Source organism: Embiotoca jacksoni, unplaced genomic scaffold (genome assembly GCF_022577435.1).
Source record: "Embiotoca jacksoni isolate LCO1_2020_lvr unplaced genomic scaffold, fEmbJac1.0.p SCAF_3, whole genome shotgun sequence".
Classification (NCBI taxonomy): Eukaryota; Metazoa; Chordata; class Actinopteri; family Embiotocidae; genus Embiotoca; species Embiotoca jacksoni.
The window spans coordinates 8,227,830-8,250,234 of NW_027185381.1; the positions used below are offsets into that span (position 1 = coordinate 8,227,830).

Sequence of the window (22,405 nt, forward strand, 5' to 3'; positions counted from 1 at the left end):
ATTACAGAGGTTAAGTCTGCACTTAGGTTACTGTTGGAAGAGGCTGAAAAAGCAGTCCAATCAAATACTTGTAAAAAAAAAAAATCAATGATGTAAAAACTGAATGTTGCAGGTGAAACTGCGTAACGAGATGTCAGTGATAAATTCAACTCCATAACTAAAAGTATTTTAAACCATGATTCTTTTCAGTGTTAAATTATGGATACATAACAAAGTAACCTGTGAGTAGAAAACCTCCGGCCTGAAGTCCCAGACTGGTTACACAAGAGACAGATGAACGTGGTTTGGCCATGTGCTGTCAGCTGAGGGATTTTCCCAGAAAGTTAAGTCTTGAGGAGAATCTTCTGAAAGGATCTCTTTCTGGATAAACTTGGTAATGAGGTCTTAACAAAAGTTATACTGGCTCAGTATGTGGAAAGCTCTTTAAGACTTCTGTAACAGTTGATGAAGAGCAGAAAGGGTCTTCACAGGTTTTCACAGCACTCCATCTGTGGGAAAATCAAGCTGTTGAGGACCATTGTGTAAGTTTACACCCAACTGAGTGGACGAGATGACATCATCTGCATCTTTCAGTGACACTCTTCATCTAATTCCATGAACTCTTAAGTAAATACATTTTGTTATGATGCTATAAACACAAAGTTTCTAGAAAGAAAAAAAAAATTTGCAAATGGTTTCATAATAATGCAATCAACTAAAAACTTAAATAATAAGCAATACATGATAATCATATTATATTATAATTTACAAATAGCTGCAAACGTTGTCAGGTGTTTATGCTCTTTTGGCCTATTTAGGTCTTTAATTAATCAGAAAGCCAAAACATCACCAACATCTAAAAGTTAGATAAATAACAAGATTTTTATTTTAAGCCTGGCAACCTTCAAATCGATTTTTTTTTTTCCAGATCTTTATAACTGCTCTATGAAGCATTAGTAAAATAATATTGGGATACTCACTAATGTCATTGTTTACAACTTATAAAGCATTTTATAAAAGCTGCTTGTTCTGTTGAACTAATCATTGAATTTCCCCATCCTGTACTGTACAGCAAACCTTTTTTTCAGTGTGATCAATCAAAAGCTGTCACTTCGTAGATCATCATAATCATTTATTTAAAAAAAAAAAAACAATTGTTGGATTTATTTGCATAGCTTTAAATAATTTGGTTGATCAAGGTAAAAACCAGCAGGAGAAAGAATTTGTATGTTTTATTCTTTTTCTTTTACTTTTCCTCATTTCTGTTTTTTTTGTTTGTTTTTGGCTAATGACGCGAGACATACACTAGACGGAAGTGACGACATACAAATTACCTAAATAAATCCATGCCCAAAACATATTGTCAGAGCTCCGTTTCTAAAGTACGTCTTTATACTTTAAGCCTTGAAACCGCGCGGCGCAGCGGAGTCAGCTGTGTTAAACCCACAGTCACTGTTCAAAACTTTGACATTCACTTCTCAATAACGAGGCACAATTGTCCTCAGCTAAACCCGCCAGATAGGTCCCGGGGCTGTCAATGCGCCGCAATTACGGAAAGGAGCAGAAGTAACACTTCCGTGTTCAAGATTTTTTGATTCCAAAGTAAAAAAAAAACAACAACACGTCAACGCGTGGATATTGGAGAGCCTTTTATTCTGAAGGAAACAGACCGGAAACGGCATTGTTGCACAAGCGAACGCCGCCATTCCCCATGTGATGTGTTTTGGAGTTCGTGCTGTGGAGGGTCTGCGGCGGGTCGTCTGTACGGTCGTAGCGCTCTCCTTAAATGGGACACGAGACACCGCGAACATATTTTCTTTTGCGCTCACAGGGCGGGATTGAAACGCGTGTGTTTCACTCATGTAAAGCGGCGGCAGCGGGTCCTGAACTCATCCGGACTTCAGTCAGTAATCCTCCAAAATTCAGCTGGTAAGTCGTGTTAGCATCATTTGAACTGCGGCGAGGAGCCACGTCCTGCACAGACGCGGTAGGAAACACGGCCTCGCTGATCGGGTCGGCGAGTTCATTGATAACAAAAGCTTTTGCGTAAAGTTAAAGTTATCCTTGTTCGGCGAGGTCAAACAGCCACAGAAACAATCTGCCGCAAACAAGCGTCGTTCACCGAGCTGGTCTCACGCACAACATCGCAGTGCAGAAACCGTGAAAGTGTTTTTTTTTTTTTTTTTTTTTTTTTTTAACAATGAAACGTTTATTTGTGACGGGGGGAGGGGGGGGCGACGTCAGAAAGTGGTCGCCATTGCTGACACATGACAGTCCTGCCCCGCTTTGTTGTTCGGGGAATGCTTTGACATAAGTAGGCGGTGTTTAAAGGACGAAGTCCGGAGCCGCGTTTCTCTCTGCGCGTCGGTCCGCCGGTTGATCCGTGCAGGTCCACCACAGCTTGCAGGACGTGATTTTCAGGTTCCTCTCTTCTGCCTCCCCTTGTGTCGTCCCAGTAACGTTCATTTCCCTCCGACCAACCCCAGGATGCTGACAGTCACCAGGGTGGGGCTGACGCGGATGACAGCAGAGCTCCGGGATCGATCAAACCGCACAGGATCGTTTTAAGAGCAGCACCGTGGGCGGCTGCTCGGCTCGAGCCATGAGCAAGCCCGAGACGAGGAGAAGCGGCGCGGCCGCGATCAACGCCGCCGGTAAGAGTGCCGCTGCCGCGGCCGCCGCCGCCGCCGCGTCCGCCGCCGAGCAGGTCAACAACGGCTCAGTGGATCCCGGGTGTCCGGAGCAGGGCAAAGCCAAGGTGATGAAGCAGATCTCCAGGGAGAGTCTGCAGCGGAGGAACACGGAGTGCGAAGTCTACGACGACGGGACCAACACCTTTTTCTGGTGAGTGCTTTCTGGCGGTGTCAGTGATTCGAAGAGAGATACTCAGCAGTCCTGCAGACAAACGTGTTACATGTTTCAAGGTGAACTGAAAGACGGGCCCAGGTGACCCCCCCCCCACCCCCCACCCCCCCAATTCATCACAACAAATATTACAACCGTGTTCAAACTCTTAATTTAAACGTGCAGACAGTGATCCGTACAAGTCAACCCGAATGTTTGAAGGTGAAAATGTTCCGATGCCAGGCGTCGCCGAGTCTTACCGCACGGGGTGTCACTTTTAAAGGTGCTCTGCTGAGGGTTCGCCGTGCTGTCATCGGTGCTTGTGTTGCACATCCAAGCTCAGAGCTTCAGCAGAAAAAGATCCGTGACAGCCCTGAAGTCAAGACAGATGCGATGTCCATTAAGTAAACCAGAGGAGTGCCACAGCTGACAAAAATGCACGCACGCACGCACGCACACACACACACACACACACGCGCACACGCACACGTGCAGAGTGAGTGTGTGTTTATATTTGCAGGGTGCAGGTGTTGCAGGGTATGCGGCGGCTAGTCTAGAAAAGTGACATTCCCTCGGGTGGCCTGTAATTTATAGCTAGCTTGGTCCTTCAAGCTGTCGCTGCAGGAATATTCAAGCCTGTGTGTGTGTGTGTGTGTGTGTGTGTGTGTCTTTGTGTGTTTCACCTCTGCTTTGTGTGTATGGCGTGGGTCAATAAGAATCTGCTCAGCTATCCAATATCTCTGGCAGCAGAGGAGACGGGTCCTCCCACAGAGCACCTTAATGAGAATTTCTCATTACCGTGTTGCATAGTGTCGGCATTAACAGGAGCAACGATGCTGAGATACCTAAGCTTATTAAAGCGGGAGGATCCTGCGGTATGTGCAAGGATTTCTAACATACAGCCACCCCATTTATATGAATTAGTGTCGACTAAATACTATAAACGCCTCTCGTTATATGCAGTATAATTCAACAGCCCCGCAAACAGCGTTCTCCAGATGTTTTAACAGAACCCGACCTACCCGAAGGTAGAATTTTATTCACATTTACCCAAATAAAGTGTTAACTGAGTGTATAGATACGTTTTAAGTTGCAATCGGAGAACATAGGGTCGTAATGTTATAATTATTTTGACAAAAATCTTATCTCAGGTTGGTCTTACAATGATCAGCTCTGGTCAACACTGCTTGTGATTAATGTGATTGCAGGTGAAGGATTTGCTGTCACAATAGTTGGCACACTCAGTTTGGTTGTCATGGAGAATTGATAAAGAATGGTGTGGTTGCTGTTTACCTTCTGGTCAACTTGGAAACGTTTGGGAAGCACACTGGATATTTGTAGGCCAACACTGCATGCAGGAACGCACATATATATAAAAAAAAAAATGACACGATCATGCAACGTTTTAAGAGCAGAGTCTCGATAACGGTAAAGAAATGTATTCGTACACCAGCATGGAAATACAGGAAGTGGCAGTGAAAACGGTGGTTGCGCTCAGTTGATTTGTGACTGGAGTCGGTACCGGAGCTCACTGGCTGCGTGTGGGAGTCTCCTCCAGTGCTGCGGAGTTTGTTTGGATGACGGCAGCTTCCTCTGGTTGGTAAGGAAGGATCACCTCGGGGCATGCTGCCTACTTTATTGGCACAGATTAGAGCTGAAGAGGTGTCTGTTTTGTTTTTCCTGAGAGACGGGAGGATTCGCTCGGGCAGACCATATATAGAACTCAGACTGATGAAACAACATTTTGTGCTGGCATTACCACTTTTGGTTGTTCCTTTAAATAGTTCTGGTGGAGAGGCGCTTCAAGTCAAAGAGACTTTTGGGATCGTTTTGTGGAAAACGTCTGGTCAGGTACATGAAACTGACAGCAGAACATGTATTAAATCCTTTTCGGAAAAACATTGGGCTGTTCGTACATATTGTTTTAATTTGTCACGAGGCTGTCGGAAACCAGTAGCTCGTTTAGCCCGGATGCTCAACCTCAAGTGTCGCCTGCCTCCGGGTCGCAGCAGACTGGCATTGCCGCTGCGTCTTCCCGCTCCCCGTAGTGTTGTGTGGTTGTCAGGCAGGAGAGCGGCCCGGCCCTCCTCCGAGTCTCCTGCCTAACAGGTTGGACGAGGCGGTGAAACGGGGAGAAAGCGCTAATGACACCTGGCGAGCCATCTTGTGACTCAGGCTCTGAGCCGGTGGGGGGGGGGGGGGGGGGGGGGGGGGGGGGGGGGTGACGTTCTGTGATTTGACGGATGACAGCAGCTCACTAGAAAGAAAATAAGGTTTTCAAGCCATTGCTGTATTGCAATATCAAGTACCCTTAAATAATAATGTGTATCTGTGTAGCTGCAGGCTTTCTATAATATATGCAACATTTACTTCAATTGCTGTCTCACAACTATAAAAACGTATCAAAGATTCATGCCGTTGCAGCAGATGATGCTTGTGTACAGTTTGTTTTTTTTATTCCAAAACAACTTGATGACTCCATCCTTTAACTGCACTCATGATGGCAGCATGAAGTGGTGCCTTAAGGCTGTTTTCTAGTTTCAGCTTTAAAGAGCTGATAGGAACAAACTATTTATGCCGTAAAAGGCTGTATTGGTTCATTTTTGGACATCAGAGCTGCAAAGCAATATATAAACAGGTCTGCCTGCGATGGAGCTCAACAAGTTCACAAGTTAAGGTTGTTAATCATTAAGTGCTTTCTACTGTCAAGGGTCAGCTGCTGAGACAAAGCTTCCACATGTTGTTCTTCTGCTCGGCTGACAAATGTGAGGCTAACATTCACGCTCCTTTTACATCTGTTTTGATGTCAGCTTACTGCTGAGAAAACACCTCTGCACCTCCAGTACATTAGCATCACTGACGGCGTCACACGGTTTGTCACCAGATGATTGACGCAGAAGCTATTTTTGACTCTTTTCCCTTAAGTTAAAGAAAAGTTTGAACCAAAGTTTGTTGTATGTCCTTTTTGCAACTATTTTCAGCTGCTGTAACCCAGTTTTCCAGCGCAAATCTGTTTCATCTTGTCTGTTTTATCTCGGCTGCCTTCATTTCCCCCTATATTTACTTTTGATGATTCGAGTCAACGATTTTTCAGGCACAAACGCGGAATGTGAAGCTTTGTTAGGACTCTCCGTTTAGTTCTTAGTTCAAATTGCAACGCATTCATATTGCTAAACCTTCTGCCATGATGCAGTCAGTAACATCAGCTGATTTGATTTTTCTCCTCTGAGGATTTTTTTTTTTTTTTTAAATGTTCTCTCTACAAATGGTGTTAATGTCCTTCTCTCTGTGCCTTCTCTCCGGCTCTCTCTGCAGGCGAGCCCACACTGTGACAGTGCTGTTGCTTCTGACCTGTGCACTGGTCTACGTCACGCTGCTGGAAGAGACTCCTCAGGACACGGCCTACAACACTAAAAGGTCAGTAGGCTGCATTCGTCACTTTCTCAGTGTCTGCAAAGCCACAAGCCACGAAAGACCCGAGGCAGGCCAGAAAAATTCCATTTAAAGCACCGGAGCTTGTCGATTGGACCGTGTCTTTGTTTTGGCAGCAGTTTCATTCGTAATCAGCATCACTGGGAATTTGACGTACTCCTCTTTCCCTCGCAATGGGAAGGTGACTTTGTCCTCGAGTGATATTCTGTGAGGGCACGTTTTTTTTTTTTTTTTTTTTTTTCCAGATGCGTCAGCTTATGCAAACTGTTTCCCTCTTTATGTGTAACATGTTGGGAAGTTGCAGAGCTGGGTGTATTTGTCCATGTCTCATTGGTCATGTCACATTGTCATTCAATGCCCAGTGAAAGGAATGAACATAACACAACCAGCTGACCAGCAGTTTTATGCCTCTGTGACTGCAGGTATTATGTCATAATGAATAAGTCACCTTCTCATAAACACCTTGCTGATTAGACTTTGGTGGTGAAAGGTCACTGTGACCTCGTGTCCTTCCCATTCTCGTGTATGCAATGATTCAGGAAAACCTTTAGGAATGTCTTTATCTGTGACACAAACGCTGAGTTCATCCTTGAGTCAAGCTGATTAGACTTTAGTGGGGTCAAAGGTCACTCTGACCTCACAAAACATGCTTTTGTCCATAAGTCAAGACTCCATTTGCAAATTAAAGCAAAATTTATACTTAAATGTCTAACAGGATAAAATGATGAACTGATGAGAATTTTAATCCCAATGGTCAAAGCTCAACTTCGCTCTGACATCTCAATCTTCTGCAAAACACTGTTCTGGCTATTATTCAACACCAGAACTCTTGAACAGGACGGAGGATTGGGACCACAGTTTACATTTGGTTGGATACTGAATTGGTGACTGTCATCTTGGGTGTCCATCGAGAAACTGCTGATTGTACCGATCCGTCTTTGCTGTCGGGTTGAGGACGTGTGTGAAACATCTTGAGAATTTGTAGCTTCCAAGTCTCCACACTCCACAGTCTGTAAAGACTGGGATGTAGAGGACAACCTACTGGTTGGCGAGGCTGTAATTTTAGTTTATCTCATATTTAACACCAGACTTGGCACGATGCCACAGCAACATTGGTGTGGTGCAGAGTTCCTGGTTACAAAATGAATCACTTCTCTTCCCAGTGGCATTCACCTTGAGCTCAGCTGGCCCTCTGTCAAGGCCACGATGACCATGAAAAAAGAAGAACATGGATGCTTGGTCCCCATTTAGTAATGGAAACTATTTTTGTATTGCTTATTTGTTCAACTTGCAGTAGATTACATTTACTGAACCATAGCGAGAACCAGAGTGCAAATAGCAGAAAGTGGCACAGTGAAGTTGGCACTGAAACTCAGTGGCAACTGTACTGACTGCTGTGTGCTTCCAGAAAACAGTGTAGGAAAGAAGGCAGCGCTCCAGAAGTCAAAAACAGCAACAGAATCAACCTACATTTTTAGGGACCAAAAGTAGAATGAGGATACTTTCAAGAATCGTGCCGTCAATAGTTCTTATCTATTAACTTCATGCGCAGAGCTGTAAACAAAAAGAATCTAAATCCTACATAAAAAAAAATTGGAATCTTTTCAGGTTGCTTGGCAGGTATGTTGCTCCGAACATCTTGGACAAATTACCACAGTTCAAAGTTGTGGATTTTGGCTGTCGTCTCGGTGTCTTCTGTCTCCTCATGTAATCTCACACGGACTGCATGAGGGGGACATCAAATCTGTTATTCTTCTTGTGGCAGAAGATGTGAGTAGATCTGATTAGTTGTGAGTCTGGTTGTATGTTTGGGCTCATTGTGTTGCTGCAGAATGAATTTGAAGCCAAACCGACCTCTCACTGATGGAACTGCATGATGGATACGAATTTTAAAATCAAACTTCCCGCACACCTTTTCGGTGTATATGTATCAGAGGGCTGAAAAATAAAAGCAACTTCCAGGTTGTGGCGGGTTTCTTTGTGGCACAACGTTCATGGGGAAGAAATCTGTTTTAGCATCACTTCTAATTTATTTTATTTAATTACATGGGGCAACACAGCTTCTTCTATTTCTGTCCTCTCTTTATGTGGCTTGCGATTTGCTAAAGACTCAAATATGTCCATTTTTACCAAAGCTACACTGAAGGTTTCAAAAAAGTCATATTAGACTAAGCTGCTTTCGTTTTTTAAAGGTTTCATTTGCTTTTAAGCAAATGTAGTTGTGCGTTTAGGAGAGTGTCAATGACGTGTGTGTTTGTGACAGAGAGAGAGAGAGAGAGTGTGTGTGTGTGTGTGTGTGTGTGTGTGTGTGTGTGTGTGTGTGTGTGTGTGTGTGTGTGTGTGTGTGTGTGAGGGATTGTGGGACAGTTCTTAACTGGATTTGCTGCAGTCTGGATAAAGACTATAGAGCTTCATCCTGGCAGCAGAGTACACACAAACACACATACATGAACACACGAATGAACACACACGAACACACGAATGAACACACACACACACACACACGGACATTCATTTGAACACCAATACTCACTTGTACACTTGAGTAACCCTCAATATAGTTCACACACATAACTTCACTTTGACACATTGTACTCTTTGAATGACATGCACTTAATTTTCCACCTACACACACACACACACACACACACACACACACACACACACACACACACACACACACACACAATCACTCAATGCTACACACTCATGCTGTAATCTCATTGTATGCCCAGTCTCTTAAACTTCGCCTGTTTATTTGTAGGCTCAGAGTAACGTCCTCCTCTGGTCTCTTTTCTGGTCTTCCGATCGTAACACAACGGTGATTAAAGGCAACAGCGCTCCACATAGATTGGCCTGATCTCTTTGTAAACACAGAGGGAATATTAATAAGGGAGAAATCCATGGCCAGCTGCTGAGACAAGCCTCCAGGTTTGAGATCTACGAAGTTATACGTCATTACTTTCCCCTGCCTGCTCTGTGCACCTACGTTTAAAACCCATCACAGATCTTTGAGCAAGCCCAAGGTGGAAAAGGATGGATGCTCAGAAAAAAATGACTAAATATTATTGCATAAACTCAACTAGTATGTTTCTATTTCTAATTGTGCTCCTGTAGGGGGATTGTGGCGAGCATCCTGGTCTTCCTATGTTTTGGAGTGACACAGGCCAAAGATGGACCTTTTACCAGACCACACCCAGGTAGGAAAATCACAGTCATCACCCGCTCAACTGTTTCTGTCTCATACGCTATCACGTGTCTTAATATTTAATAAAATGCCAATCAACATTCAGGTTGAACGTTTAGGAATTTGAGTCATCCAAGATGTTGTACTGCTGTTTTATTCCACTGTGAATCACATCCACAATATGTCAGCGAAAGTGAAAAGGTTGAAATGCATCTCTGAACATCCCCCGATACATTAAAAACAAACCGGAGAAGCCACGGCGTTGAGTCGGACTTAAAAGGGTACATTGATTATTTCTCCATCCATTCACTTCCTGTGTAGAGTGGTACCAGGACCACAGCTAATGCAAATGTCATGTGTGTGTTAAAAAAAACCTGGTTGTGCAGATACAAAGAGATAAAGTGTATGGGCCTGAATGCAGCAGATGTATTGCAGCAGCTGGATTTGTGTGGTGGGTGTTTAGATGATGATAAATGCCCTTTTGAACTGTTTTTGATCCATTTCAGTGCACTCGTTTGACTGTCACAAGAAATGTGCCTCGGGCTTGTTGTTGTGTATCTTGTTTTTCACCACACACACACACACACACACACACACACACACACACACACACACACACACACACACACACACACACACACCAACAAACTCCCCAGAGAAAAAGAAGGAAGGGAGGATAAGAGGGTGCGGAGGGCAGATAGACACACGTTGAATGTTGTTGTTGTTTTAGGCGTGAAGTGGCCGGGCAAGATTTTATGTGTCTGTTGATGCATCACTTATACCTTCTTGTCGCCCCTTTCTCCTTTTGTTGGATGAAGCGGGGATTTTGTTGGTGTGTGTGTACAGAGTGACTGCGTGTCACTCCCTGACCTGTCGATCCTGCCAAGTAGGTTCCTGTGTTGTTCAGCTTGTTGCTGTTGCGGTGACACGCCATATATTTGTATCCCAGGGAAAAGACCCAGAGTTTTTTTTTTTTTTTTTTCAGATTTACAACCTGTAACTGGGAGTGTCACGGCGGACATTCGGATTTAAAACACTTCTTATATTATGTGGGGCTTTAACTACTGTGTCCTACTAAAAAAAAAAAATGCTCAAATCTTTCACCACATTTTAATCAGTTCTTTTTATGAGTTTTAACTTGAATGGAAATGAGGCCTTCACTGATTGTAGGAATCTGACATCACCACAGCTCAGAATCATGATTCACCACTAAAGACACTCCTGAGCTGCGAGCAGCCCATTTTTTTTTTATATTTGTGTGGTCATGTGTTCTTTTTAAATGCCTTGCACCAAAACCCACATTAACCACGTATTCATTATGGAGACTAGGATGAATAATGGCGTTAATGGAAAGGCTTAACGTCAAAATCAGGGCAGGATAATAGAAGTCACACAAGCTAACATTGAAATATTACAATTCACTGAATACTGAATGACATTCAGAAACAGATGGTGCTGTTACAACAGGGTCTTTTTATGATTTGAAGTGACGCAGCTCGTGTCTGGTGTAACTTCTCTCTCTCTCTCTCTCTCTCTCTCTCTCTTTCTATTTCTCTCTTTCTTTCTCTCTCTCTTTTGCTCACTCTTTCTCTCTCTCTTGCTCTCCCTCGCTCGCTCCTGCAGCTTACTGGCGGTTCTGGCTGTGCGTCACTGTCGTCTACGAGCTGTTCCTCATCTTCATCTTATTTCAGGTTGGTGTTCTGATGATAATATTGATGCCCAGAACGGCTGAAACGTTTGCATTAAAACACTTAAGAGGAACGGGTACCTGAGCAGAGGCCCATACAAAGACATCGCTGAAGCGAGTATGTTAGTTACATGGTGAACTCCTCTTTCTTGGGTGTTTTAATCAGTGGTTGAATCCAGATAAGTACATTTACTCAAAAAAACATACTTAAGTACAATTACTTCAGTATTTCTTTGTTACCTTCTGCTTCTGGAGACAAATATTGTTCTTTGTACTCCATTTATTTTATAGCTTTAGTTATGAGTTATTTTACAGATTCAGATCATTAATATGATATATAAATCAATAAGTGATGCTGTATTACTATAGATTGTTCTACCCAGCAGTATATAAAGTAATTAAAATTAGCTTCAGATGCTGCTTTTAACTGATGTACTTATTAATGAAACTATAATTATATTCCAATAATATAGAGAATGTGATTCTGAAAGACTCGCTCTGCATACTTTTTACTTTTGGTACGTTAAGTACATTTTGATGCTGATACTTTTTGAAGGATTTTGAATGCAGGCCTGTACTTTTAGTAGTTTTACACTGTGGTGTTGCTACTTGAAGGATCTAAATACTTCTTCCAAGCTGGTTTTACTCGACCATGTTGGTGATACAGTCTCTCCCTTGAACTCCCAGCAAGGCAGCAGAACTCAAGTCACTGAAGATGCTCTTGATTTTCTGACCTTTGGGTTAAATCTTGGATTGTGTAGTCCACAAACCAAACTCCAGATGGAGTCCATAAAGGCGTGTTAAAACTATCCCAGCCAAAATGAGGGATTTTTTTTTTTTTTTTTTTTTTTTTTTTTATCAGATTTGTGCTGTGTTCTCTGGAAGCCTCTTTCCTCTCTCCCAGTTTAATTAAAATGTCTATGACCGAGCCAGACCTTTCAAACTAGGAACACTGTCTCTTAATCAGACTAACACTGTAAAAAAAAAAAAAAAAAAAAAAGTTTAGATACTTAAGCCATCAACTCTCTGGACTCGTGGGAGGAAATTTAAGTTTGGTGAAAACTGTATTTTTATGCTCCAAAAACTCAAATTGAAAAAATATATATCTAAAGAACACATTGTAGAGGTTCTACTTCCTAAGTTCCTTAGTCTTAATCTCTTTATCCAGACAGTGCATGATGGACGACAGTTCATGAAGTACATTGACCCCAAATTGGGGGTCCCCCTCCCTGAGCGCGACTATGGAGGAAACTGCCTTATGTACGACCCAGGAAACACCACGGACCCCTTCCACAACATCTGGGTGAGAAAGTGTCCTTTATTTTACTTCCTGTGAGCCCTGCACCTCATCTTGGAATGGCTCAGTTTTTAAACAGATTTTCTTCAAATATGTAGCATTATTCACACGCATAATTTGTAATGTAATATTTTGCTGAAAACCGCTTTGGAAGTAACAAGCCGCTTTCTAAGAAGTGAAATGTCTGACCCGCTCCTGCAGTTATAATGTGGTATGCTCCGTCCTCAATTAAGACTAATAAGGAAATGACCCAGCTCTCATTATAATGTGGCAGCCTAAACATGTCTGTACACGGCCCTCTGCATTACTGTGAAGCTGAGCAAATCCTCTCCTTTTCTCTGTTTCGTTCCCTCATCCATCCATCCATTCTTACTCGGCTTCTTTTTTTGCCACTCGTTTTCCTTTGCTGTCTCTTTCTCTCACACACACACACACACACACACACACACACACACTCTGCTGCTGCTGCCGCCGCCGCTGCCGTGACCCAGACTCCATCTCTGCTACTAGCCTGCTGTCAGCCTCTCAGAGTGGGTCAAACCACCACTTCCTCCACTGTATGACAGCCAACCTACATGAAACTCATTTTCAAAATAACAAATTATGACTAGATTTTTAGAAATAAACACAATGAAACTGGTGTTAAGCTGTGGGAGGTTTTGGATTTGTTGGTAAAACAACATAAAGAACTAAAATATGCTGCATTACCAGGCAGAAAGAACTGAATCCAGATATTATGGGGCTGAACTGTGCTGTAAAAAACACAGTTAATAACTGGCTTTGAATGTATCATATGTTTGTGTTCCATGATTCCCATTTAAGTTTTGTCCTGTTTAGTGACCCAGTTCTCACTGTGCTCATTTCGGCTATTGAATTGCTACCAAAGTGAACTGGATGTTTTATTAGAACATGGAAGATCCTATTTTCATCGTCCAACCACAAGTGCAAGTGCAAAGCGGGAGGTCTTGGGCGGACAAACTGTGTGGGTGTCTCCAAGTGCACCGGCTATTTTAGTTCTCATAAGCGCTGCAGTTCAACTTGCAAAAAGGCTGAATGAACAGGAATATAAAGCAGAGTGTACTGAAGGGGAGGCTTTTCATAGAATATAAAGCAGCTGTGGTCAACACACAGCATAAGAATGACTTGTATTCATTTCCAGGTAAATGCAAACCGATCCTACTGTTTTCACGAGTGATTCATTCAGATGATTTATTCACATTTTGATGTTATTATTGCTGTGCAGTGTTTAGTTTGTGTTTGTTGACAAGTCAGACATGTTTTCCATTAAGATACCGACAACTGTCCCCCTCCATGTGTGTATCGTGTAAAAATACCACATGGATTTCAACTCAGGAAATTGCCAAACTGTTGGAGCGCCGCTTGCTCCTGTTTACACAGTTTTCTAATTCTCGGTTACATCAGAGACACGATGATGTCATGCTTTTACTTTGTTATTCAGCGGTTGGTAAAGAACATACAATTTAACTACAGTTGTTTTTAAATGTAAAGTTTGATGACGTAACAGGTGTGAAAATGGCCTACATACTACAGGATGATTGTGTGTTAGGTGGGTGATGGAGTCCTAAGATCATAATATTTCTATCTATTATATTCTAGACAAAAATCCCAAAATACTGAAAATTGTGTTTTCTGACACGTTCAAGAACAGGATATTGCAACAAAATAGATTTTCATAGTTTTATGTCAGCATAAACGTAACAGTGTGCCTTCAAATATTCATAAAAAACAAAACATCTTTCCTCTTAGTTCTGTAGTTTGGAAACGACAACAGTAACTCAGAGAGATTCAAATTCGGACTAAAATCTAGTCATTTTCAAAAGTTTTTTGTTAGACTGCACAAGTTATGCACATAATATACGTCGTACCCTCATGTAGCACAACATACATTTTGTCAAGAAGTTGGAGTATTGCCACTATCACGATATGACATTTCTTTTATTATATACAAAATTTGAGATGATACTGATATTAATGTGAACGATACCATACGGCAGTGTTCGTGTTCGGAAAGCATTTTATATAAATAAAAGCTTCACAGCATGTTCGTGAGGAGATCACGGTGTTAAATAACATGTTTGTCTGTCTTTACAGGACAAGATGGACGGCTTTGTTCCAGCTCACTTCCTAGGATGGTACATCAAGGTTGGTTTGAAATAGGCTGCCTCACACTCCCGACTGAAAACAATTCACCAAACGATTCAACTGGTTTCGACTGAACTGGTATTGTTCAGTGACTGAGAACAACCTGACAGCTGCTTCATTAAAATAAACAAACATGCTTCATGAAAGCAGTAGAGCATGTGACATAAAAATGATCTTCGTGCCAATAAGTCCTGCCGGATGACAACACTTTCCTAGCCGGTAGTTACAGATGGCAAGCATTTAAATGCAAATGACGAGGTGCACATTTAAATACATTTGACTTTCTGAGATTACAAGCATCTCAATCAGTAAATACCAATTCAATAATATCTTTGCAAATAAAGAATGAAGACGGGCTTGTGTGTTTTTGTAGTGTGGACTTACGACTGAACGATGTGAAGTTTCTTTCTCTGGTATCTTGCTGACCTCCTCCCACTCTATTTCAACTCATTGTCCTTTTTTTTTTTTTTTTTTTAACTCCCTTTTCTTTCCTTCAGACTCTGATGATTCGGGACTGGTGGATGTGTATGATAATCAGTGTCATGTTTGAGTTCCTGGAATACAGCCTGGAGCACCAGTTACCTAACTTCTCAGAGTGCTGGTGGGACCACGTACGTACAAGTATTCCTGCTTTTCTCCGCTTGCACACCACAACACAACAACACATTTGCAATAAGAAAGTCAGAGTAAAGAATCGATGCCATTAATAACAGAATTAACTCCGTCATCTAGAAGCGAGAAATTGTACAGAACATCAAGACACTTGCTCTTAAAGGCCTGACGGTGTTAACAGCAGATGTAATGCTGGAATTCTACCATAAAATATAATAAAACAACAACAACAACACGTTTTGCATTTGTCAGACGGGTGTTAAATGAGAATGTGCTACAGAGAGTAGACATCAGTAGACTGAACGGGACTTTGTTCAGATGTGTCCACATTAGAGATTTTCTGTCTTGTGACAGACACAAGTTGCAGTTTCTCAAAACAAGGAGTGAACAGAAAATGTAGTGTAACTGTAAAAATAAAAAAAAAAGTTTTGCAGAACAGATTGGTAAATTCTCCGTAACTCTGAGCTGTTGCTCTGCAGCACAGCGACCAGTGAAGGGGCCGAGTGTGGAGCAATTAAAGCCGTTTCATTTTTGCTTTTTAAGATTTATGATAGCAATTAAGTGCCCTTTGCTCGTATGATAAAAAAAAAAAAATTATATATTATAATATACCAGCAGAAAAACAGGCGGTAGGCAACACAAGTGATAGCAGAGAAAAAAAAAAAAAACGAGTGAGCACTATTAGAAAGCAATAAAGCAACACAATTAAATGTTATCAGACAAACAGTGAGGATGTTATACCAGTCTGAACCTGCGTCTTGTCATCATCTGCTTCTACTTGACGCTGATAGGTTTGTAGTCCGGCACAGGTCCGACGTCCGGCTGGGTTATAACTTGGGCTCGTAGCCTCGAATGAATGAACGGATTCCTTTCGTTGCCACTATACTGTTATTGTTATCGTTATTAATATGACATGACTAAATAACTTGCTTATTTAGAATTTTTGCTGGCATCAAATTCAAAATAAGACGGGATTGTAGATCCACTGTAAAATAGAGAAACTATTCCGAAAAGAAAAAAAGATTATTTAGCTTCAGAGGATACACACACACACACACACACACACACACACACACACACACACACACACACACACACACACACACACACACATTTCATTCTGTCAGACAGCTGGATTTTTCTGACGTCATCAAACTTCCATAATCTTAAAAGAAAGACCGAGTGATAGTTTTCCTTCTCGGTAGACTGCAACAAAACGAGCAGCCGAGTCGGAGAGCTGTTAGTCGAGCAACGTCTCTTCACTCCCACACGGTCCTAAGAAAAGGTCCGATCTAACAAGCTTGTGTGGGTGCATCGCAGCTGCGGAGGAGCAGCGTTATGTCGCCCCTGAATAACATGTCATTTTTTTTTTTTGGGGTTTTCTCCCTCCAGTGGATCATGGACGTGTTGGTGTGCAACGGTATGGGGATCTACTGTGGCATGAAGACCCTGGCCTGGTTGTCGATGAAGCCGTACCAGTGGCAGGGCCTCTGGAACATTCCTACCTACAAGTACGACGCCGTATGAGCCGCACGACGCAGACCTCGGCTCAACCACAAATTTCAAACGCATTTACTTGATTTTAAAACGTATTTCTTTCACCGCCCCACGCTGATCGTCCCCCAACGTTGCCGTGTGAGGTTAACCTATTTGTTTGTTTCTAACTGTGTCTCTGCTCTGCGCCTCCAGGGGGAAGATAAAGCGAATAGCATTCCAGTTCACTCCTTACAGCTGGGTCAAGTTTGAGTGGAAGCCTGCTTCAAACCTTCGCCGCTGGCTCGCCGTGTTAGGCATCATCTTCATGGTAAGACGTATCCTGTTTTTACTGACATGAAAAGGGAGAACTTTGGGTAATTATGGCAACCAAGAATGAGATTACAAAACATTTAAAAGAACTGAAAATGAAACGCATACCCTCATCATGTCTTTAGAAGAATCGTAAGGTGTCATCACACCTTTCCTGTCCCCATATGTACACGGCCTACTCTTGTTTTATCCTCCGTTCTTACTCCACTGCCTGACACCTGAATTCATTTCACGAGTCTTGAACAATTAGTTGATAGGATATTAAATGAATCGATGACGAGCACACGTTTGTGTCCTTTTCTTATCGCCGCAACCTTTCCTACTTTTCTTCAGCTCCTTGTATTCATCTCGGTGCTCTTAAATTAACACGTGCATCGTTTGATCTCCTCCCTCGTCAGTTCCTCTTGGCGGAGCTGAACACCTTCTATCTGAAGTTTGTGCTGTGGATGCCTCCTGAACACTACCTGGTGCTGCTCCGCCTCGTCTTTTTTGTCAACGTGGGCGGCGTAGCCATGCGGGAGATCTACGACTTCATGGATGACCCGTGAGTAGCGACGTGGAGTCGGGTGGGTGGTTGGTGGTTGGTGGGTGGTGGTTTGCATTGGTTAGTCGTATGTATGAGTGAAGAGAGTAACACGCTGTCAGAATCAGTCAATCGTAGCACAGGCTTGTCTATTGTGTGTTGTACATGTATGAGGAGCCCGCTGACGTTCACCGAGTGTTTGCCGTTGTCTTTCGAACACGTCAGAATGAATCACATCTTAAATCGGAAAAGTAGATAATGAGTCACGCCGTTGGAAGTTGTTGGAAGAAATCGGATCGGTCAAATGTTTGATCAAAAAGTTCAAGACATTTCCTGTTGCACACAAATGGAAAGCACCGCAGTAACGCACATAAAGCAGCGGGAAGCTTTATCTTTTGTCAGTAAGGGTTCCAGGTTTCGTCCCTTGATCTGCATCAGCACCTGAGTTACACGTGTTTTTTTTTTTTTTTTACCAATAGTACACGCGAGGACCTGAAACTTGATTACAGAGCAACATCGAATTTTTGGGGGACAGGAAGAAGTCGCAGGGAGACAAATCTGTGAAGTAGTGGTGGTGGTGGTGGGGAGCAACGGTTGTTGTTGCAGGCTAGAAATCTGTGCGTTTTCGAGGTGGCGTGAGAGGACCTGCCGTCGTGCTGGAGAAAACAAGCGCCATCACACCGCAGCTCAGCTCATTTGCGCAACATGTTGTCCCTCAAACGCCTCTGAACAGATCAAAGTAGAACTCCGTCTGGTCCCGGGGAGTGAATTCACGGCCACAACCCGCTGATCTGATGAACCTTCTTCAGTCGCGGACAGTGACGGTCCTCTTGAAACGCAAATGCCTCTCAAAACACCTCATCTGGATTATTGCTTCACTGCTCAGATCTATTGTGAAATCACCAGCGGTCACAAAAACGCTTGAAACGCAGCTGCCGATGTTGATAAAGCGACACGACAGGGAGTACTTGGTTACTGCTTCCTCCTGCTTTATGCACATCACTGTGCTTCACCTCATCTGTGCACAACAGGAACAGTCTCTGGACTTTTGATTGCACCTTGCATACCAATAATGGCAATAAAAAAGAACATCTACACATTCCAGATGGAAAAGAAACCTCTGTATCATTTCTGTTTGTATCGGGCATTTATGTTTTTTAAGTTCCCCTCACGAGCATTCCGATTTTTAGTAACAGAATCCAACAAAAATATTCCTTTTTTTTTTTTTTTTCTTCTGCCTCTTATTCTAAGTCAGGCCGAGGTTGCCCTGCTAATGATACAGCGTGTATTTACCCTCATTACAAACTTACCTGCTGTATAAACAGTAAACTCATTCAGCCAGTTGAATGACTTTTCCACATTCACCCGCTGCGTCATTTTCCCAACAGGAAGTTCCACAAGAAGCTGGGCCAGCAGGCGTGGCTGGTGGCGGCGATCACAGTGACCGAGTTCCTCATCGTGGTCAAGTATGACCCCAACACCATCATGCTGCCCATCCCCTTCTTCATCATGCAGTGCTGGTTCTTAGGGATGTTCCTCATACTCATCTGGACCCTGTGGAGGTTTTTCATCCGGTAAGAAAGCGGGGCCGGTTACCGGTGAGGGTTGGAGACGACGTAGGACGTAGATGCTTAAGAATCGTACCGAACTCCCCTTCTGCAGGGGAGGCGCTGATGTTTGGTGCAAATCAAGAGAACTGTGAAAATGGTCTGCATTTTAAATGTGAACCATGTTTACTATTTCCAGCTGCAATTTTCTCAGTTTGAAGTACTTTCCGTCCAACCCTGGAACCCGAGTCCAGGTCCAAATTATATTTGTTGTATTTTTGTTAGGCGGGTTTTCACTTTGGGTCTGCGGTCTGTGCGCTCTATTCTGTCCGACAATGTGTGCACGGTGTTCTCTTCCTCGGCCTATTTGGGTTCATTGGACACCCCGAGGTCTGTTTAGCACAGATTCGGACCGTCCCTCGGTCCCGTTTCTTTATTCGACTGCTGAGGTGTTTCTTCGTGTCGGGTTCATGCAGGTTTTTGACTGGTCTGTCTCACACCGGGTCCCAATTTAGACTTGTGAACATGCAAATCATAGGAAGGGAAAGAACGTAATCAGTTTACATGCTGCAGTCAGGTGAAAGTCGCTGCGCCAACAAAGGACAATCTAACCACCGCTGACTGTCAGCAATGTCAGTGATCCAATCCAGTGTGAGTTTCAGCAGCTGGTCCTGCGGGTTTTTTGTTTTTTTTTGTCCTTGTGCAGTGATGTGACTCCGGTTACTCTGATTCCCCGTCTGTTGACTAGTGTTCCTGTAAACGCAGCCCTGCCCCAGCATGTGAAGTTTCTTGTCTGTTTTCTCCCCCGTCCTCCCTCCTTTTCTCCCTCCCTCCCTCCTGCTCATGCTCAGCAGTAATGCAGTCATGTCCTTGTTCAGTGAGGTAGGTGTAAGAGAGACGTGCCTGGCCCGATCCACTCCCTCCGACCAACACTGTTGGAGGTTTGTTCCTCTGGCACGTCACTGTTTTAGATCCGTGATTTTGATCGGAGGACCTTCGGTGTCCTCTGGAGAACACGGATGTCCCTCCACAGACCCGTCTCCCACCTGCACGTCACAGTATCATCTTCATCTTTTAGCATTTCCCTTCACATCATCTCTAGAGACATCCAGCTTCTGCTGACACTGTTGAACTGTTCACACACCTGCACACACGCACACGCACACACACACACACACACGCACACGCACACGCACACACACACACACACACGCACACGCGCACACACAACCACAACATATGCCAGTCAGCATGTCACCTCCTTCCACTGAAATGTCCATCACCCGATGAGAGCCAACCAGAGCACCTCTTCTCATGGTGTACCTCCCTCCAGTCACCGCACACTAAAGCATGACGCTTCACAGTGACTCAGACCTGCGTGAGTCGTATGTGCAGATACTGTTTGACCCAGCTGTACATTACGGACGAGCTATCGGGTATTACTCACGGAGTTTATTCAGTATTTAGTTGTGAAGTCTGTTAAATACCTGGACACACTGGAAGTTACATTTTATACTCCTAGTTTAGGATCTTTTGTTCCGGAAGTGGCGAGTAGAACCTGACTGACCCTGGATTTTTTTTTTGGGAGCAATAACGATTTAAGGGGAAATAAAACAAAAATTGATATCGGTATGAGCCGACATGTTTCTTCATGTCCGGTTTGTGCAGGTGCTTCACCGGTCTTTTTTCAGACCGATGTTGGTAAATAAAGTCGGCCAGCTGAAATATCAGTCGAGCTCCAGTGGAGCGCCGACCTGCCCATTCGACTCATGCCTGATCAAAGTGGAGAACGTTTTCCTGTTTACAAAAGATGTTGCTCCTTTTTGAGAGGAAAGCAGCCGATTTTATTTGCCACTTAAAAGAAAGTGAAGCTCCGTCACAACATGGAATTTGTCTCGTTCACTGGTTCATGGGTCGATTAAACAAATGAACAGACTGAAAAAAAAAAGGCCACTTTCTTCCCTGCAGAGTCCGAACTCATTCCAGTTCTGCTTTTGTAAGATGCAGCAGATTCTGTAACACTCTGTTTTCTCTTGGAGCGTTTCTATTGAAGACAGGGATTCTGCATATATATTATACCACAAAGGGAACTCGATCTCTGTCTGTACTGAAAAGCAAAAAATGATTTCGACAAAGATAAACGGGTGATTATTTATACAATGCACAGTAGCTCACTGAAGGCTTTGACTGCGAACGTACAGTGTATAAGGGATGTTTCTTGTTAACGAAGTAATCACTGTTATCTGTTTAAAAAAAAACAAAAAAACGATCCTCCGCTCTGAAGCTGGAAGGCTGTGAAGCGCAGGAATGGACAGACTTTTTGAAGAAGTCCTCTTTGAGAAAACACATTGAGCAATCCAATTTGGAGCAGAAGGCAAATGTCTCTATTAATAGCGCGTCTGCTTTCCTCCCGTCTCCCTCAGTGACATCACACTCCGCTACAAAGAGACCCGCCGGCGCAAACAGGAAGTCCCCATCGACTGGGACCGGCCTCTGGGCAACGGCAGCACGGCCGCCCCGTCCGGGCGAAGCAAGCTGAACGGCAGCTCGGAGACGCTGCGGCAGAGGAAGTCCTGAGAGGAAGTCAGCCGGTTGGCAGCGGGAGGGGGGGGGGGGGGTTGTTGTTAATGGGGTGGTGGGGTGGGAGGGGGGGGGAGGGGGGGGGGTAATCGTGACACAAAGAGACACGTAGAGGCAGCCGGACGGACACACGGTTGCCGTGTAGACTGTTCTTGTGCCTACATGAACCGAGACGACGTGGAACCATGGGAGGGGCAGTTTTCATGTGGTGCATTGCGTAGTTGTTGTCACACTACAGGGATTTACCTCATTCTATTTTTTAAGGACATTTGGGGAATTATACACAGGACAAGATCATTTTTTTTTTTTTTTTTGCAAGTAATATGTTATTTTGAATGTTGGGTGAGGGGGAGGGGGAGAGAGGGAGAAAAAGCTAAATCAAAGAGAGGCGGAGCAGTTTGGGAGGAAGATGCACTCTTAACCAATAATCGACAGCGGATTCCTTTTTCGCAGCTGCACTTTGTCTTCACTAATTAACCCGAGGTGAGCGGGAGCGTCGCGGCCGCCGCTGTAAATACGCTTCGCTCCTGCGTTGCGCAAGAGTTCCCGCGGGCGCGACGACGACCGATCTGGATTCTGCTTATCGTCCGCTGCTACGCAAACTCCCGTTTCCATTTTGGCCACGTCATTTACCAAGCAGCGGTCAAATTTGAAGCTGGTCGATAATAATAATGACTCGGTTGAGTTCAGATGACACTTTTCACTTATTACGGCGCATTTTTTTTTTTTTTTTTTTTTCTCCTTTAAA

General features: G+C 43.6%; 1 protein-coding gene across 3 annotated transcripts; it reads left to right on the top strand.

Annotated features, from left to right (window-relative positions):
• The first annotated feature begins 1,690 nt into the window (after positions 1–1,690).
• Positions 1,691–21,680, top strand: ptdss2 (phosphatidylserine synthase 2). 3 transcript variants are annotated; one of them, XM_069162827.1, is made up of 13 exons: positions 1,691–1,908; positions 2,436–2,823; positions 6,139–6,240; positions 9,373–9,455; positions 11,066–11,133; positions 12,298–12,432; positions 14,539–14,589; positions 15,087–15,200; positions 16,594–16,712; positions 16,891–17,005; positions 17,406–17,551; positions 18,919–19,104; positions 21,501–21,680. In XM_069162827.1, exons 2-13 carry the CDS (start codon positions 2,582–2,584, stop codon positions 21,652–21,654), a joined length of 1,515 nt encoding a protein of 504 aa, XP_069018928.1. In that variant the 5' UTR covers positions 1,691–1,908; positions 2,436–2,581; the 3' UTR covers positions 21,655–21,680. The 3 variants fall into 3 exon arrangements, with proteins under 3 accessions (XP_069018928.1, XP_069018926.1, XP_069018927.1); XM_069162825.1 differs by having other exon boundaries at positions 2,466–2,823; XM_069162826.1 differs by lacking the exon at positions 1,691–1,908 and having other exon boundaries at positions 2,197–2,823.
• The last annotated feature ends 725 nt before the right edge of the window (positions 21,681–22,405 follow it).

Excerpts from the sequence above, each read along its gene's own strand:
- ptdss2 (XM_069162827.1), top strand. The coding sequence starts at position 2,582 with ATGAGCAAGCCCGAGACGAGGAGAAGCGGCGCGGCCGCGATCAACGCC. Across the intron at positions 12,433-14,538 it reads ACCCCTTCCACAACATCTGG|GACAAGATGGACGGCTTTGT; the intron begins GTGAGAAAGTGT and ends CTGTCTTTACAG. Across the intron at positions 19,105-21,500 it reads CTGTGGAGGTTTTTCATCCG|TGACATCACACTCCGCTACA; the intron begins GTAAGAAAGCGG and ends CGTCTCCCTCAG.